General features: G+C 37.3%; 1 protein-coding gene across 4 annotated transcripts in view; it reads right to left on the bottom strand.

Annotated features, from left to right (window-relative positions):
* The window catches only part of PELI1 (pellino E3 ubiquitin protein ligase 1), a 57,800-nt gene that overhangs the window by 12,634 nt on the left and 29,356 nt on the right, over positions 1 to 15,810 (bottom strand). For all 4 annotated transcript variants that reach the window (XM_060412041.1, XM_060412042.1, XM_004005841.4 and 1 more), the window contains 2 exons: positions 3,082 to 3,221; positions 40 to 169 (listed from right to left, as the gene is read on the bottom strand). In XM_060412041.1, the coding sequence (XP_060268024.1) occupies positions 40 to 169; positions 3,082 to 3,152 (201 nt within the window). In that variant the 5' untranslated portion in view covers positions 3,153 to 3,221. The remainder of the gene's footprint in view (positions 1 to 39; positions 170 to 3,081; positions 3,222 to 15,810) is intronic.

Raw genomic sequence — 15,810 nt, 5'->3', positions numbered from 1 at the left:
TTTCTCCAAGTTAATGTACCTAGTTTCTGTTTGTCTTACCTTTGCAGCCTGAGGAGTGCAAGCAATATGCACAGTGCTGGGCTTCACCCCATTTGCTTTAGGCCTTTTAAACAGAGCAAATCTACTTTTCCTCCTTCCTCTATCGCCGTTTGGAAGAGACCCATTATACCTGATGGGGGAGAAGAAAGTTTAGATGATCTCATGAAAGAACCACACAATTCTAAAACAAATGCTTTACTTTGTCTTAGAGGATCAACCACTGGTTAATTATCTATTAGTAGATTATAAGCGTCTGGAATTAACTTTTAGCAACTGCTGATCCCCAGACCAGCTGCCTGAGTGTGAAACAAAAAAGATTTTTTTCTGTCTACGTCTGAAGTCACAGAGAAGTACCTTTTGGATTACACACAGCTGTAAATTACTTGTATTTTTCTTCCCTCTTTTACTTAAGATAATCAAGAGCTGATTGATGGCATATCTGACTTCTTATGACTCATTCTATTTTTTTTTTAAGGTGAATGTTTGCATGTGGTAATACAACCTTTAAAAGTACATATTTAAACAAATATGACTTGTTTAAAATAGAATCTCCTTTAATTATGAACCAAACACTTTATAAATAAGTGAACTTTTGAAATTAGGAATTTTTAGACTTGTTTGTTAGTCTCAGCTACTGGCTTGTACACATTCACGTTATGTCAGTAAAACCTGTCTGACTGAGCATAATTAAGTGGCCGTTAAACATGGTTGTTGCTCAGATCTTATGACCATTTCTCCATGATAACATAAACACACCCTAAAGGTAAGCAAGTGAGCGAGGAGTGAACCAATAGGAAAAAGGTTCAAAACAAACATCTGGGTGTTAACTACATACTAGGCACTGCTGCTGCTGCACTGCTTTTAAGTTGCGTCAGTCGTGTCTGACTGTGTGACCCCACAGACGGCAGCCCACCAGGCTCCTCTGTCCCTGAGATTCTCCAGGCGAGAACACTGGAGTGGGGTGCCACTGCCTTCTCCGGTACTAGGCACTAGTGGGTTCTATTTCACAAATCACTTTATTTATCCATTCTCTCATAAAAACTGCAAGACTGGTACCACTTGCCATTGCTACAGGTTAGGAATTAAGTTATTCTTCAGAGGAATTGAGTCCCTCCATTATTTTCTGAAGGTCACACAGGTGACACTGGCAAAGCTGGAACTGGAATCTAGGCGCTTGCTGTGCTTTCTTTCATTCTTTACTGCTTCGCTGAAGCATGGACAGTAGCTTAATAATACTCTCCCCTCACACACTGTCCCCTTATTGCTCGATAAAACCCTTTGGTTTGATGGTTTCTTATTTATAGCTGGTTCATCTGGGAGGAAACTGAGGCAAGGAATGGGTACAGTTTTGAGGGTGGAGGAGACTGTGCTTATAAAATGGCCTACACTAGTGGCTGACAAGGAAGGGAAGGGAGTTTACTCAAAGGTTGTCAGATATAGAAATTACAATGAACAACCTTTATAAAATGTAAAACACACTGATTCTTCTGGTAAAAGCCCCTGCTAACCTTGCTAAAGGTTCAGAGTAGTGCCGCTCAGCTAATACATATTGGATTTTGCTGCATGGGACTGTGCTGCCCCAGTCTCACAAACTGAGGGCTCCTCACTGCCCCTCACTACTGTCTACCAGAGCTCACCTCCTTCCTCTTTTGGACATATGCTCTCTATTCCTACACTGTGTTCCTATAGCTCAGAGCTCTTTTCTAAATAGCACCAGCACAAAACTGACCACCTTATCCAGCTTGACTTCTTCTAAAATGTTGAGAAGCAGCACTGTATGCATTTTAAGACATCAAGTGCCAGGTACAGAGACAACCATTTTATAAGATTAACTGAGACACTGCTGGGCTAAAAGAGCCAGTTTAAACCATATACTAAATTTCAAATTCTAAGTCTTCAAATGACTCAAATTTCCTGCTGAAGAATTTAACTTTGAATAGCTTTTAGTGGTTAAAAATCTGTTATTAATACATAAAAATCTATGTGATTTTAAATTGTAATATTGTAGTTCCTATATTAAGTTTACAATCTTTAAGTTGTTTTTGAGAAAACAACATTTTCTTTAATCTCAAGAGACCTTAGTTGATCTTGTCTGTCATTTTACAGAAGAGGAAACTAAGGCCCCAAATGGTTAAGTGACTTGCCTAAGGCCACACAGCTAGCAGTGCTTGAAAAAGTACCGGAATTCAGGATTCCTGGCTTCCAGTCAAGCTCAGTAACACCATATTATTTCCCTAGTTTTTCTTACTTTCTTATCTGAAACAATGGCCACAGTCTCAGTTAAAGAATAATTTGCACCAACCTGATTCTAAAATATGTTGTAAATGTCTAGAACTGCTTTTTAGGCAGGACAGAAACAGTAGGGAGAAAATAAATTTTACAATGTCTAGTTTCTGAGATCTCTAAGAAACAGACTAACATTGTGTCTCCATTTTGACACTGCGGCAAGTTTAGACTGGATAAACTGAAATAATGGAATCATTTATTCGTCAATCATAAGACTGTATGAGTTGAATGGATGAGATTACTTTTGAAGCAAACAAGTAGCAATGTCCTGGGCTTCAGAATCATCATATTGTTATGTCTATACAACTCTTAAGTACAGGACCAAAAGCACACAGCAGCATCTGTCTCAGAGGGCAAAGGGACAAATAAACACTAACCTACATGAAATGACCTAAGCAGAGGGGAGATTTTGGGTATAGTCAGCTGAGGCAAATTTTCTAAAAGAAGGCATAGGGAAGGCAAATGGATTGGCTATGTGAATTTAGACAAGTACAGTTTTCACTTCATCTTTAAGAAGGCTTGTCCTTTCTAGGGATGAGGGTTAGGCAGAGTTTATGGAGCATTTGAGTACTTACAAAGGATGACATAAAAATGGAGAATTAAAAGAATTTCTTGATTTGGTAATATAACTCTGTAGCTTTAAATACTCTTTGGAAATAGACAGGATATAAACTCTAAAAAAAAGTTCATTTAACGAAGATGTTCAAGTTACCATATATCATTCAATTTTATGCTCATCAGATGGAGAAGTCTTACCCTAAGACAATGAGTTCACCATATTTCACTGGTGCTTTGGATGGATGATTTTCTTGATCAGGAGAAAACATGAGCTTGGCTGTCTTTCTCAAATCTTTGTTCACTGGTCAGGAGCCTTGGGACACCTTTTGCATTATTTCCTAGAGGGGAAAAGTTTTCATTAATAATTTGAACAACGAATTTCAATTTAAGTAAAGATGTTCTTTCCTAAAAGTCCTTGTGAGCACTATATTATGAAAATTATCACATAATATATAAAGTGTGTGACATTTCCCCCAATAATGGTTGTATATTTGATATAACTGTTTAAACACATTAAAATGTAAATTTAGGAATGTTAACTTTACATTAAAAATGTAAATTCCAGTTCCAGGACGATGAGGAAGACATTATTTTCCCTATGATTTCTGCTAATTATAACACAAAACCCTGAAATTATATATAAAGCAGAAGAAGACTCTGAAAAGTAGAGAGAAGGCAGAACAGCTAGGAGCTTTGGAATGGAATGGAATGGAATGACTTAGTGGCAAGTTCTTTTGGTTTTCTTTTTGCCTAATATCAATATATCCCAGATCTGAAGCTTAAGAATCTAGCAATCTGGAAATGCCAACTGGCACAGAGAAAAACAAACATCTGCTGCTCTCTCTGGTCAAAAGAACAAGAAAACGCAGTCTTAGCAAGACAGAAAACTTTTGACAATAACTGCTCTAATGCAGCCAACACCACAGAAAACACTGTGACCCCACCATCGCACTCACCAGCAAGAGCTGAGTGGTAAGCCCGGACATCTACCTCAGGAGGCCATAATGAGGCGGCCTGACCTCCCCCTGGGCCTACCTTACTTGCCAGAGGCAGTGTCAGAACAGGCCAAGTGGAGAGCCAGCATGACCACCCTGTTGACTGGCAACATACCTCCTCCCCTGCCTGAGTGGTGTCAGCGGAGAGCGCAGGGAGCCTGGGGTTCCATCCCAATTCGGCAGGATCTTCTTCCCTCAGGGGTCAATGGAGGGCGAGCAGGGAACCTGGACTTCCATGTCCACCTAGTAGTAGTAAGAAGGCTCCCCGTACTCCCCTGACAGAGCAATGTGAGGAAAAGCCAGTGAAAATAGAAGGTCTGGATGATATTCAGAGTGTCCGAACATAAAACGAAAATGTCCAGCTTTCAAAAGAAAGCCACTTACTATATAAAGTACAAGACAGAATTAAAACAACACAAAAAGATAATCAACAGATGCCAGAAGTTTAGATGACAGAGATGTGAGAATTATCTAACAAAGATTTTAAACCAGTCATGATAAAAAATTTCAGTAATCAATTACAAACAAGTTTGGGGCAAAGAGACAAACAAAAAATAGTCTCCACAAAGAAAGAGACAATATGTAAAGTTCACTGGATGGGCTCAACCCAGAATGGAAGGTATGTAGGAAAGGAATGAGCTGGAAGACAGAAAGTACCGTCTTAACAACAGACAGGAAATTAGACTGGAAAAAAACAGGAACGAGCCTCATGGACCTGCGGGGCTACAAAACGGCCCTATTAATAACATTAGGGCCACTGGAGTTCAGAAAGAAAGGAGAAAGAGTGGCGCTGAAAAAGTACTCAGACAACGACTGAAATTCAACAAATGTGAAAAGGAAACAAAACCACAGATTCAGGAAGCTGAACAAACTCCACATAGGATAAAACTAAAGAAATCTATGCCAAGACACGATAATTAAACTTCTGACTTAAAGGCAAAGAAATTTTCTTGAAAGAAGAACTAAATCTTACCTATAGGGGGAAAACAATGAATTTTTCACCAGAAACTACAGAAGCCAGAAGCAAGTGGCCTATTTTCTTCAGGTGCTGAAAGAAAGTAACTATCAACCAGATTCCAGCAAAAATGGAAAGAAAAACTAAGACATTCGCAGAGGAGGAAACATTAAGAGAGTCTGGCACCAGCAGAGCTACTCTAATAGCATGGTTAGCAGGAATTCTCTAAACAGAAAATAAATTAAAAAAAAAAAAAAAAAAGCTTGGAACATCAGAAAAGAACAAAGAACATGGTAGTAAAATCAAGACTTATGTTCACACAAACCTGTACATAAATGTTTATAGCAGCTTTATTCATAGTAGCCAAAAACTTGAATTAATCCAAATGTTCTTTACTGAGTGCATGATTAACCTGTGGTACATCCATACTACGGAATAGTACTCGGCAATAAAAAGGAATAAACTACTGGTACATGAAACGTCGACACATCTTTAGAGAATTGTGCTGAGTATAAAAATCTAAGCTCAAAAGGTTACATATATGATTTCTTTTATACAACACTCTTGAAATGACAAAATTACAGAAACAGAAATCAGATAAGTGGCTGCCAAAGGTTAAACTAGGGGTGGGAGCAAGGGGGAAGTGAATGTGACTACAAAAAAGCAACAGGAAGGCACCACAGTGGTGATGGAAATGGTCTGTAGCCTTATCAGTGTCAGTATTCTATAAAACCAGAATATTGTGATATTGTGCTATAGTTTCACAACTATAGTTGAATATAACAAGATCATCTGATCTACACTATGTCATATATCAATATATGAATGTCTATCCCTTTTACTTCTCCCCTAAAGAGGCATTCCATTTTAAAAACCTGAAGCAGAAGATTTAACCAGAGGTTTTAAATGAGCTCTTCTTAGACAATTAATGTACTGCCATCTAAACATGCCAACACTGCTGTGGCACACTTCTGACCAAGAGCAGTAAGAATTAAAACTTCAATAACATGAATTAATTAAATTTAAAATTTAAATTAACTTTTAATAACACTGTCCTGATTCAGATTCCTTTTTAGAGTTACTTCCTATTTTTAGGAAGTGGGGGTTTTTCATTTATAGCAGCAAAACATTTCCTTAAAAAGAACTTACTTAAAGAAGTCAATTTCAACAGTATTAAATAGGATTAGTAAGCACATAGATATGGCAAAAATCTGAAAATGATACATAAATGCCCATATTTGGCTGACACTAGTTTTTAGCATGGCTAGCAAGTATTAACCTATGTTATAGTTCTAGTTCTCTTTGAATAAACCAATCTGCTTCCTCATCTCTAAAAATGAAGGGACTAAAGTAAAATGAAGAGAACATTGGAGGTGAAAATATATGAGAGAACATCTGGTCCTGACATAAGAATTTACAAGTAATGTGCATACAGCACTATAGATTTAGTCCTATTGCCCCTATAGCAAAACAAGAATTCTAGCTTTGACAAGGAATAAGAGTAGGGCTGGCATATACTCACCATTCTATATTTTCTAGAGCCTCTGGCCAAATTAGCCAAGGAAAACAACATGTTCCCAGTTATTCTTACTTTGGTTAGATCCCTTAGAAGGTCTAATTTGAGATATTTATCAGATATCAAAATTTCAATCACAGGAACACACTGAAACTTGGTTTCTATTTCTGTATCTAATAATCTAAAATCTCAAATAAGATACTTTAGTAGTAATGGTTATTTACAATCTTAAACAAAGCCCAGCAGCTAGGTAGTAACTCTTGCATTCACTCTCTGTAGATAACCTGTGTTTTAAAAATCTGAATAATATACAGAATTCTTCGAGATCAATTTCTGAAGACATACTCCTGAGAACATGAAATGCATATGTACATAAGTGTATTCTAATACTTCAATCACAGACAACACCTGGTGGTATTCAGTTAAGTTAGCTGGTCTGACCCCATATATTCAGTCCCATCCCAAAGTGACCTAGCAAAAAGAATAAGAAATAGCACCATTAAGTCTATATGAGACTGGAAAAATGATAGAGAAAATCTTGCTAACACCATAAGTCTGTTTCCTATAATATCTATTACTTTGAAGTCCGCTTGATCTGTGAAAATTAAGCATGCTGTTCTCATCAGCCGGGACCTTCCCAAGTGGAACAGATTTTAAAAGAAATACATTCTGGAATGCTATTTGTGTGTGTGTGTTGGGGGGAGGGGGCGGTCAGGAAAACATGAATAATTTGCCATAAAATACGTTTCTTAGAGTCTCATTAATTTGACTGATACAACATTCTAATTATTTGTTCTTTAAAGGCCAGTGGGGGGGGGGGGGGAATAAAAGGCCAGTGAAATACAACTGTTTTCTTATCAAGTGTTTGCAAAGGAAAAGACTTTCTAATATGTAACTGTCAGTTTTACCTTAAGAAGGAAAACTGGGGAACCAATCTTGGTCCACATTGCTCCTTTAACATACCATTTTTCCTTTTCACACTGCACACAGCCTTTTTGCTTTCTACCCACTAAACACAAGTACAAAATTCCTGTCCTGAAAAATAAAAAGAAGCAAAACACTAAGCAAGGGACAAAACAGACCTTGGGAATGTGTTTACATAATCTTTTGAACACTCCTATTTTGGTGGGCAAGAGAGTAGGTATAAGGGATGCTGGGGGCGCGGGAGGAAAATGTTTTAAAACATGAAAATGTTATAATTTTTTTATGGTAAAAAATATAATGTGGATTGCATATGTTATCTCTGATGAAACAGAATTCCATCTATATCAGCATTCCCCTGTGGTTAATTTCAAAAGGATGATTCAAACAAAAGGAACTCTTTTCTTATGCTTGTGGTGGTGGAGCCATTTCGTGAAAACAAATTAGCTGATGATTGGAGGGTGGTAAACTTAGAGCAGTTTCTTGCTAAGAGTGAAAAGTTAATCATCATCTTCCTTCTTTCACCATCAGCAGGATTAATAAGCAGCATTTTTCCATAAATGGAGAAAAGAGATAGGCAAAATAATGGTGTCAGCTGTAGGAGTATGAGGTTACTGCTTTTCTTTCTGTTGGTGTCTTTTGGCTTCTCAGTAGACCACTGAAAGAAGTGAAGGCCATGTTCCCCTTCTCAAGATACAGGGCACTTCTGGACAAACTCCCAGCCCTGCTTTTCAGGGTGGCCAAGTGACATGCTGATAGTCTATCAGCTACAGTGATAACATATTTTCATCCTGATGGGAAAGCAATTAACATCTCTCCCACAGATAGTGACTGTTCCCCTAAACTCGGGTTTCTCAACCCTGGCACTACTGACATTCTGACATGGGGAGTGGAGGGGGGTGATGGCCTGCACATTGTCAGAGGTTCAGCAGCACCCCTGAGAAATGTCTCACCTTCCCACACTCCATCCCCCAACTTCCTTCCCACCCTTCACCCTCAGAACCACTGAGAACAAACTGGAGATAACAATTTTTTTAGGAATTTCCCCTATTTTTGTCATAGTACTTAGTACACAGTAAGGTATTTAATAAACATTTGCTTACTACCATAATCATACTGATGTCTTAAAATTTTTTTATTTTATTTGGGCACACCTCACAGCATGCAGGATCTTAGTCCCTTGACCAGGGATCAAACCCATGTTTTCCTCACTGGGAGTGTGAGTCTTAACCACTGGTCTTAAAGAGTTATTACTAAGCCGTGTGATAGGGAGAGCAATGGCTTTGAAGCTACAGTTTCAGTATTTCATTACACTTGATAAGAGTGGCTGGAATGAGAATGGGAGAACTATCATCTTATCTTGATGGTGATTATTAATATTTCTGTGCATTAAAATATTTTAATATTTTAGCAACCTCTCTCAACCTTCCTTCTGGCCAGTGCTTGGTAGCCTGACATTTCGTTGTTGCTTAGTCGCTCAGTTGTGTCTGACTCTTTGCAACCCCATGGACTGCAGCCTGCCAGGCTCCTCTGTCCATGGGATTCTCCAGGCAAGAATACTAGAGTGGGTTGCCATTTCCTTCTCCAGGGGATCTTCTCAACCCAAGGATCAAACCCATACCTCCTTCATTGGCAGATGGATTCTTTACCACTAAACCACCAGTGAAGCTCAGCCTGACATTTAGAGAAAGGCTAATCTGTGGAGGCCAGATGAGGAAATATCTTCTTGACCTAGGGAACCCAAACTCAGAGAAACTAAAAGCAGGCTTTGAAAAGCATAGAGGAATGCATTTAAATCAAAATGCATATCAATAGCAATTGGAATCAAACTTAGATTAAGGTCTATCTTGCACTTGTACAGAAAGTTAATCAGCAAAGTGCTTTCTCACAGGATTAGGTTATTTGACCCTCACAACAGCCCTGTGAATTAGTTAGGGATGTCTTATTAACTCCATTCTCCAGACAGGGAACAGAAGTTGTCAGTCAGAAAGGCCAGTGACTGGTTCAAGACCAAACAGGTACTAAGTGACAGAGCTAAAACTGAAACCTATATATTAAACAAACACACATTAACTAATTAATTTCTATCACAACTGTATCAAGTATAGTTACTTATCTCCATTTGATAAATGAGAAGACTGATGCTCCTAGAAGTTAAGCAGTAGTTCGGGTTTTTTGATAAATAACTTATCACATCCCAAACGAGGTTGGGTAGGGTTGATTCCTAAATATTAATAAGAGTAAGAGGCCATTAGGGGGCCATTTAAGAAAAGAGACTGTAAGTAAAATAAACTCTAGACAAGTTACACTCCAGCAGAGATGGACAGCAACTATGCAATTATGACTAGGGCTACTGGACATTATTTGAAATTTTGTCACTTCCTCAAAGCTCACTGTATTTGTCAACCCTGTTGCCTGGTAGTGACCAACAATAAAAACATCAGTAAATAAAGTGGACTTTGTATGCTTTTCTTTAAAAATGAGGAGGGGAGAAAGGAATCCAAGGGGAAAAGCACAGTATTACACTAAGACAAATTCCTGGCACCATGAGGAAGAAAAACACATATATGAGAAGACAGCCCAGACAGCGTAGGGACAGGTTTCATGCAATCCCAGAAAAGTTAACAGCCAAGAAAAAACTGCAGGGCAGTATTCCTGACGGGGGTGGGGGTTTAAATACAACCTGGCCACCCTACCACAAAATGATCACTTAACTCCCCACGTCTAGAAAATGTATTTTAAAGGACACAACTAAGGATTTTTCTTTTTTTAATTGTGTCTGCCCATGCTTGGCCTGTATTCAACGCTTTTAGTTTACCAAAGTGCCTAAAATGATAATATGCTTCTCTTAGGAAAGCAAGACCAGAAATTCCCCTAGATTTCACCACTAAAGTCTTGAAGAAAATTTTGCAGAAAGCAGCAAATTCAGTGGGATTAGATAGCTATTCGGAACAAAACACATCTGACAGAATTATACTCATTGTAAACGCTATAGTTTCTTCAAGTCAGCAGGCAACCCATGCCTCTGCTACCCTTTTTTCCTAGTGTCCAACACTTTCTGGGTTCTGTGCCAAGCACTGTTCTAAATACTTTACATAAAACAACTGATTTAATTCCAGAACAACCTTGTGAGGTTCAACAGATAAGAAAACCAAGGTTACAATTCAAACTCAAACCAGTACTCTGGATCAGCTGAAACAACTGAGTTTAAAATGAAAAGTAAATGGGGGGTGGGGAGGAGAGAACTGCACTGGGAAACTAAACAACAAGCAAGAAAACCCTCCAACTCTTTCCTACTATAACATATTTAATAGTGAGAGTTTATATAAATGCTATTGCTCTAATACAGGACAAACTTCTATAATATTGACTAACCATCTGAAGCTTCTAGTAACTCAATTATTTTAAAGCTGAGTTCAAAAGTCCCTTGGATAAAATTTAAACTTGAAAAAATGAACAAATGGATTTTTCTCAATCACTTTAAATCTATACCACCCTATGAAATTAAAAAATGGAATATGGAGTCCATGTTCCACAAAAAAGTATTGTGTAATGATTATTTTGGACAGTTAGATTACTCCCAGAAACAGAATAATCAAGGTTTTCTCTAGTCCTTATTTTTATTAAAACACTGACCAAATTACATGCATTTTAAAAAGGCCAATAACAGTCTCAAGTATCTCCTCCAAGATACTTATTGATTATGAAGTGAAAAACAGTAACTTACAGAGGGCGAAACCTGGCAGACACCATCTTAACTAACTGATCAAGGTTAACATCTGCAATAAAATGTTTCAATATCGTGTCTTCCCTGATTATGATGCATGAAAGCCACATCACTTTTGTGCTATGTTGCCAGAAAACGTGTAACCTCGATCTAATCAGGAGAACCTATCAGACCAACCCAAACTGACAGCCTACAAAACAACTCTCAGTACTCAAAGTACAAAGATCATGAAAGACAAGGAAAGACTGAGAAACTCCCAGGTTGGAGATGAAGGAGATGAAGCAACTACACAGGATCAGGAACTGGATCCTGGAACGGAGAAAGGACAGTGGAAAACTGAAATTTGAATATGGCCTATAGTTTAGTGAATAGTAGTATACCAATGTCAGTTTCCTGGTCTTGATAAATATACTCTGGTTATACAGATCGCTAACATTAGAGGAAATAAAGGGTATATGTAAACTCACTGAATTATTTTTCCAATTTTTCTCTAAGGCTAGAATTATTTCAAAATAAAAAGTAAAAAAAGAGAAGACAATAAAAATGGAAAATGAAATTTAATAAAAATTTTAAAGTAAAAAATTTAATATAGAAATGAACTCAAGATTTAAAGTTTGCTTCCTTCCAGCCCTCTCACAACCTAAATGTGTGAGAGTTTCATTTATGATGGGCCTGTCAAGTCACAGCATCTGGTCTCCTGTCCTGTCTCTGATGTGAAGCTGCCCCATTCACAGCCTCTTTAGTGAGGAAAGTTGTTACTGCCAAGTGTGGGCATTCGTTGGACTGAGTGATAAAAACTGAACCTTAGTGATGTATCCACACACTGATCTAAATTTGGCAGGATCATGTTTCATGATTTTTTTTCCCCTCAAAGTTATGACATAAGAGCAACTTTACTACTGAATGCTCTAGAAGGTTTTATTAGAAAATACTTTGTATATGTAAGTATATCATAGCTTTTGATTTAATGCTATACTATACACTGACCTTTAACAGGATTTTAGTTTATTTGAGTTCTCAATAGTTTATAAAAGGGAACAGAAAAAAGGATGGGAGAAAGAAGAGTTAGGAAGCAGCAGCCCTGGGTGATTTTTGACACATTTCATTTAGAATAAATCCTGAAAAGCCAGAAAGTCAAATACTTTCCTGAATCATTCATTAATGTGGATACTATTCTCTTCCAACAGGAAGCAGCACTCGCAAAGGACTATGCCGTGACAGAGTTCCCTAAGGCCAACCCTAAGAACTCTGGCCCTTGACAGTCATGAGGGCTGGACCCAGGGTCGCTCATGAATTCTCAGAACTACAAACCAGTCCTGTAACACACAACTCCCCCAAATGGGGACGTTTCCCTCACCTCATAGGATTTGTCACCGGATCTGAATGAGAAACAAAGCTGCACTGGGATTTGTTCTGTTGGGCCATCTCCTTGATTCACTCAAGTCACAGAATTTTGAGTCTCTTAAAATTATTCAAACTGTGAGAGTTAAACCAGCGATTTTCAAGGTCTTAATGTAACGTTAAAAAAAAAAAATCAAGTATTTGTAAAATGTATTCAGCTAGGCTAGATAATACTTGGTAATCTAAATAATATATCTAATAATATAAAGTTGGCCTTGATAATAATTTATGGTAATGCTGCCTTATCACTTAATATTTGTTTTCTCAGAGATGCATCTTTATTTCTCAGTATTTAAACAAATGTTTATGGTCTGCTCTTTGTCGATAACTTGATACCATGTATAAAGTTCTAGTTTTCTACTGCTCATAAACATAACAGGCCCTGAAATTAAAAACCTCAAAGATCATAGCAATTAGTTTTAAGGTTGAATGCTATATAAATGTTTTGATTCGCAGTAGTGGAAAAAACTACATCTAAATCAAATTAGATTTAGTGTATTTACTTCCTGCTTTTGATGCTTTCAAATTATGGTGCTTTTGAGACTTTTGAGAATCCTCTGGACAGCAAGCAGACCAAACCAGTCAATCTTAAAGGAAAATCAACCCTGAATATTCACTGGAGGACTGATGCTGGAGCTGAAGCTCCAATGCTTTGGCCACCTGTTGTGAAGAGCTGACACACTGGGAAATACTCTGATGCTGGGAAAGATTGAGGGCAGAAGAAGGGCGTGACAGGATAAAATGGTGGGATGGCATCACTAACTCAATGGACGTAAGAGTTTGAGCAAAGTCTGGGAGGTAGTGAAGGACAGGGACGCCTGGAGTGTTGCAGTCCACGGGGTCGCAGAGTAGGACACAACCTAGTGAAGGAGCAGCAACGATTTCCTGCTCTTACAGGGAGTTAACTTTAGCTCTTTCATAGTCTCACAATTTCATCATAAGCTTTACTAAAAAGGAACGGGGAAAGAAAATGTGGTTGAAAATTCAAATAACAACTAAATCTCCAATATTTCTTCTAACAGTGAAGTCAGCGACCCACAGAGAGAAGTCATTATTAAAAGATGACTATTATAATCTCACTAATGAACCAAAGTTTCATCTTATGATTTCTCTGTGGTTCATGAAAAGTTCTCACAAGTAACAGCATCTGATCTTTCTTTGACCAAACCATGTTTTCCCCATAAATTTTTATAGCAGTGATTTAGAGACACTGTGGGTGGGAGGCTAAGAACATCTATTTTTTAGCAGAGTGAATATTTTAAATCACTCAGTATGGTGTTCCTATCTAATTCTTTTCATTAGGAAAATAATACATACATGTAGCCGGGATATTTCTACAAATTTCCTCTTTCCACTCTGATTATCCAAGTAGGTAACTTATTAAGATCAATTTTTCTTCCTAATCTGCAACTTTCTCCTTGTCTTCTGCTGTATACATACCCAAGAGAGTGTATACTCCCCTCTCACAGATTAGAAAATCTGATAAAAAATGGACACACATTACTGGGCAGCATGTTGGTATTCTAGCAAACAGTCAGTTTTAAACAAAATTTTAAAAAGAGAATCTTAGTTGTACCTTTTCTTTAAAAGAAAATAAAATGCTTCAGAAAAGAACACTGCTGGGAACATAAAACTGTTCATTTTTTAGCAGGAGCCTCACCCCCTCTTAATCAGTCAGCAGATCTAGAATTATTAAATCTCTTCCTACCACATTATAGAACAATCACAAAGCATTCAGGTAGAAACATCATCTAAAATTCTTATAAAGCAAAACTCTCAATATTTTTTAAAAATCCTATAAATTTTCCCTACCTTGTAAAAATGTTTAAATAGTAAATTGTAGTTATCTCAAAGCCCTCATCTCTTTGAGGGGACCTTGGGAGACTTACAGTCAAAAAGCTGAATTCTGAATAAGCTATAAACAGCTAACCAAAGTAAAATGACAGTGCCATCATTCTGGCTACCAAACGATTTCCTTCATAGAGCAATGTAATTCTCAAATTTAATAGTCCAAAAGAAAACAATGAATAATACTGAATTCCAAAGTATGTTAAAAACTAAATACTGTAGCCTGGATCGGAAAAACACTGCAAATGAAGAATTTTTAGTTTTCTGCTGACCGACAGTCAACAGGCAGTAAATCCCTGTAGTTATTTCTCTAAGAGTAATGAGAGGTAAAAATTAATAGTATAAACCTCCCTAAAAACACAAAATCCTTGGAGCCTGAGATTTATTCAACCTTTCTCCCAAGAGGGAAGAAAAGATAATTTATACATAACATATTTCTAAAATCAAATGTGAAAAAATTAAGTATAAACCATCTAATGATTCCAATCATTCCTTTTGCAACCCTACCTTTAACCTGAAGCACTGACAATGTGACACTTAAAATTAAGCCATAGAACATCTACCTCTTTATTCCTTTGCTATCACCACAAGCTAGATAAACAACCTTTTCACCAGATGATAAAATCCAGATAGTACTAACGCATCTTCCAGTTACACTTGGAATCACACACAGAAAAGCAGTGTTCAGTTCAGTGTTCTTTCACTTAAGCACCTCATAACGTGTGTGGGTGGGCCTGTGTTAGGGAAAACAGGTAAACACTATGTAATTCTAGATTCTATTGGCTGAGTTGAGAATTCACTTCTCCCCTCTCCTCCCTAAGGAAGTCTGTATCCCAAAAGAGAAGAAACGAAGTAAGAGGAAAGCATTCGACAATTTTTAACAGACTGAATTTCAAGTTATGGAATACGGTACTTCAAAAGGGAGTATTCTATTTCTTAAAAGGCTGACTGAATTGACTACCTAAAGGTTCTCTAAAAATGTTGGAATTATAAAATTCTGAACTATCTTTTCATAATAAAGTAATAGCCTATTTTAACAGATTTAGTATAATACTTAATCTGTTAAGAAACACTCTTACTTAAAAAAACAGAAGAATCAATACCATTCATGCAAAGAAAGATGGCTCTTTTAGAACTATCCAACGAAGCAGATTTTTTTGATTTTGTTACAAAAAACTACATTATTCCAGGCGTAAGAACAGGTGAACATTCAAACACATTTCCAATTGATCATGCTTATTTCCAGATTTATACTTTAAAAATAGATTCACTGGGTGCTCATGAACATGGAGAAATGATACCAGTACCCAGAGCGAGTTGGGGTTGTATAAGTTTCACCAACAGCCACTGAAGGCACCAAATTATTTACTGACTTCAGCAGCTTTTAGATCCTACTTGTAAGCTTTATTTGAAGAGTTACTGCCTGCTTTTCCAAATTTCCCTGCATCTTTTCTTAAGAAATGTGTTTTCTTATGGTGAAGGGTTATACATGGAACCTGTTATTCCTCTACACAGCCAAAAATAAACCTGCTCTGAGCTTAATTATATTTCAGGGTTTTTTTAA

This window comes from Ovis aries, chromosome 3, assembly GCF_016772045.2.
Source record: "Ovis aries strain OAR_USU_Benz2616 breed Rambouillet chromosome 3, ARS-UI_Ramb_v3.0, whole genome shotgun sequence".
Lineage (NCBI taxonomy): Eukaryota > Metazoa > Chordata > Mammalia > Artiodactyla > Bovidae > Ovis > Ovis aries.
The sequence above is the reverse complement of the archived record's forward strand: the minus strand, read 5'-3'. Positions and strand labels throughout refer to the sequence as shown.